The 3,942-nt window shown below is 45.5% G+C and overlaps 1 protein-coding gene across 1 annotated transcript; it reads right to left on the bottom strand.

The window, feature by feature from the left end:
* Window positions 1-735: 735 nt before the first annotated feature.
* On the bottom strand, window positions 736-2,900 carry LOC108035765 (uncharacterized). The gene has a single exon (XM_017111468.3). The coding sequence runs from the start codon at window positions 2,680-2,682 to the stop codon at window positions 1,003-1,005; it is 1,680 nt and encodes a 559-aa protein (XP_016966957.1). The 5' UTR covers window positions 2,683-2,900; the 3' UTR covers window positions 736-1,002.
* Between the last annotated feature and the right edge of the window lie 1,042 nt (window positions 2,901-3,942).

Here is a 3,942-nt window from a genome sequence, read left to right as displayed (position 1 = left end):
TTAAGCACAATTTATGTATAAAATTACTTTTCATTTTTAAATTAATTAATTATACAAATATTAAAACAAATTTTTTTCTTATTATAAAGTGTTAGCCATTATTTTTTTTTAATTTGTTGTTTTCTAAATGTGCAAAGTACTAATCGACTTTTGAACAGCTCTAATGATTTTTGAAGAAAAACGAGAAAAGAAGTTAACTTCGGAAAGCCGAAAAATAATCAACATTAATAACACCATTTTAATTTTTAAAGATTTTTTATTTAAAGATTGTTGCTAGCTTCAGTGATATTAAAAAAAAACTATTTGATCATTTCCTTGACCTTTTCTTAGATTTTTATTAAAATTAATTCTTAAAAATATAAAATATGATTTTCCCAATATTATACAAATATATAAAAAACTCCGAAGCTATAATTAGTTTCATATTATTTTCCCACCAATTGCCCGATCGATCCTATGACAGCTATATGATATAGTTATCCGATTTGGATAAAATTAAATTCGAAATTCAGAACTAATAAAAAATGATATTTCCAAGAGTAGGAGGTTATATGTCAAAAAACACCGAAGCTTTAATTAGTTTCATATTATTTTCCCACTAATTTTCCGATCGTTTCTAGGGCAGCTATATGATATAGTCATCCGATTTTGATAAAATTTAATTCGAGATTCAAAACCAATTAAAAAAATGTTATTTCCAAGTGTAGGACGTTATATGTTAAAAAACAACACAGATATAATTTTTTTTAAAATTATTTCCCCGATAGTTCCTATGGGAGCTATAAGAATAGTTGTCCGATCCGGCTGGTTCCGACTTATATACTACCTGCAATAGAAAGAAGACTTTTGGGAAATTTGAGTCCGATAGCTTTAAAACTGAGAGACTAGTTTGCGTAGAAACGGACGGACAGACGGACGGACGAGTATACTTAACTTTTGTTTTGTCAAAATACTTATGTCGGCTAGTGTAGTCAAAAAGTCGGAACTCGAGTCAAAGGTACCCTACAAGCTGTTGAGAAACACGTTGCCATAGAAAAACAACAACTCCCCCAGGAAAACCGCAAAGGCCACCACGATCGCCGCTCCGCAGATGCGCCAGACCAGCTGAAGATCGGCGATGTTCAGAGGCCTAAGGGTAACGAGCTCGCTGTAGTCCTTGATGTGCATCATTCCGGCCCTGACCATGTCGTAGAAGCTCTTGCGGACCCAGTGCTTCTGAAGGCCAGCTTGGCTCGCGACGAATGTGAAGTCCTTCAGGGCCTCCCAGTAGACCGATTCGGGGGCCACAACCATGCTGGTGGGCATAAAGTCGATGAAGCAGAGGTCCTCGGAGAAGCGGAAGACCGGCTTGCAGAAGTGTCGCTGCTGGGTGTTCATCACCAGCCACTTGACGTAGGCTATGGTGTAGGCCCAGGTTGTGTTGAAGTGGTTCCGCAGGTCGTACAGCTCGTCGGGGTCGTCGATCAGGTGGAATATGCCTGCATACCGCGCCCGGAAGGCCCCATCGAAGTCGTAGAACTCGCTGCGGATGCCAAGGATCTTCTGGTCGCCGTGCAGCAGATCCTCGAAGCTGGTGATCCTCTCGTGGAACGGCGGTGAGATCAGCAGAGACAGCAGCTGGGCACTGCAGGTGGTCAGTAGGAGCAGGGCCAGCAGTCGGGGCACGATCAGGGTCAACCTCGGATTCCCTAGCAGCAGCACGCAGCTGGGGTTCCTGAGCACCAGCCAGGCGAAGATGGTGACAAGCATTAAAATCACCGCCAAGGCCGGGCACAGAATCCTGCCGAAGAGGTCGGCGGTCGGCAGAGGACGCTCCACCGGCAACATGGTGCACCATCTGGAGATGAGTATCGGATAGGTGTACTGATGGATGGCCCAGAGGTTTCGCGTGTTAATCAACGTTGTGGTGAGGCCGACGTCTATGAGGCCCTGGGCAGTGTACTTGAGCATGTATGAGCTCTCGGCGGCGCCACCAGCACGCCAGTTGGGACGCACCACCTCCAGGCCGGCGTTTATGCGACTGGCAAAGTTGGCCATGAACTCCCACAGGTAGCCGGCCACCTGGCTCTGTCCCCGGGCATCTCGGTAGGAAAAGGTGTTCGGCGGCGACAGGTCCGGCATGACGCGCAGGCGATGACCCTGCAGGTTCGCCAGCTTATTGGCAAAGATTTCCACTGCCCTTCCGCCTGAGATCCGCCTCCTAGCCAGCTCAAAGCTTGGAAAGGCCCGAAAGGAGTAGAGGAACAGGGGGTGGTTGTAGTTGCGGAAGTACAGCTCCACGTGGAGCATGCTCTGGCGCAGGCAAAACGAAAGCAGCTGGCTAGCCAGGGACTCCTGATCGGACCCAGCCACTTCCATGAGCAGGGGCACCATTCGCAGGTGCCTCAGGCTAGAGGCCAGGGTCTCCAGTTGGCCAGCAGCCCGCGAGTCCGCTGACAGGCAGGCCAGCACCAGGAGTCCACTGTTGAAGCGATCATAGAGATCCGGGCGGGGATAGCTCCGCTGCCCAACGATCTGCGGATGGGAGGTCAGGTTGCGCTGCCACAGGACACTCCAGCTGCAGTCGAGGCCTGCGGGATTGTAGTACACCAGGGTGGTCTCTCGCCCCAGGAGGAACTGAGCCACCAGGCCGTAGAGTTCCAGCACCTCGGCTGCGATGCTCCGATCCAAGTTGGCCAGCATGGCGCAGGCACTAAAAGCGACTGACGGGCCAAAGGACCTTTCGCAGGGAGGTGGTGCTGCAATTGACTTAAACACCAGTCCTTATCGAGAGCCATCTCCCCTAATTGCACGGGGACAATTGCATGGAGCAATTTCAATGTGTGCACAACGAGGTGGCTCGAGCATTGCGGCTCCGCCGTATTTACCTTGGAGCCTAGAAAATGGAACTGGAAATTTCATTTCACTTTTCAAACGAGTGAGGGGATTTGAAGGGGATACCCATTTAATCGTAGAGTGAAAGAATATGAAAGGGTAAATCGCCAAATCCTGTTTGAAAACGTTTTAGAAGGGAAATTGAGATTTTGTTTGAGTCGCAATACTCATCTACTTGCTAAAAATTGTTCATACTGGACCCCTAAAAAGAGGTGTGCAATCTTGGAAACAGTCGCTTTGCATGCATATATCCATCTCCCTCGGTTCGCTTAGCTGAGCAACGGGTATCTGATAGTCGTGACTCAGCTTAAATTCCAAAGCTTTACTATTCATTTTTGAAAGGCAAACTTCCTTACACTCGATTAAATAAATACAAGTTACAAAAAATCGCTCTCTTCCCATTTTCATTTGCAGCGTACTGAAAATCTGCAGTAATGTCCCGGTCACAACTTCACTAGTTTTTAACCCCATTAAGAGGTGTTTTTGCTTGATTTTAATTTATGTTTATTTCCCCTTATTGGACTGTTTAATAAGTGTAAGCACAGATAACAATATATAACTGTTCGACAACTGACCGCCCGTCATATACTCCTTGCTCGGTACATTTAACGGTCCGATTTAAACCACTCTTGGAATACCTATGGTATTGATTTATTTATTTATTAACATTATTAGAACTCCGCAGAAGGAAACATGGACTTCATAGCCAGTAGTAGAATCTACATTGGGATAACAAGCCTGCGGTGCGCAGATACAAATAGCGTTTGTGTGTCTGATCCGGAACTGCTGCATAGGATCCCTTAGCTATATCTACTATACTTACATTTATTATTATCGAAATTCAATAGAAAACTTTAATTTACTACTTGCCTTTGAATGAATTAAAGTTGTGAAAATTAGGGTAATAATAAAAAGGAAATCAGCGCCTTGGAACTCTTGTTTTGTTTCGTCTAAGTCAGTTACTTTGGCCAAAGTAGACCTCTAACTGAGTTACCTTTTTTGGGGCCCACCTCTGGGAAAACACCCACGGAAAAGCCCCCAAAAACAGTCAGAAACAACCAAGAATAT

The sequence above is a fragment of the Drosophila biarmipes genome, chromosome X (genome assembly GCF_025231255.1).
Source record: "Drosophila biarmipes strain raj3 chromosome X, RU_DBia_V1.1, whole genome shotgun sequence".
Lineage (NCBI taxonomy): Eukaryota > Metazoa > Arthropoda > Insecta > Diptera > Drosophilidae > Drosophila > Drosophila biarmipes.
This window is presented reverse-complemented; position numbering and strand designations above follow the sequence as displayed.

Coding starts and splice junctions, on each gene's coding strand:
- LOC108035765 (XM_017111468.3), bottom strand. CDS start 2,682: ATGCTGGCCAACTTGGATCGGAGCATCGCAGCCGAGGTGCTGGAACTC.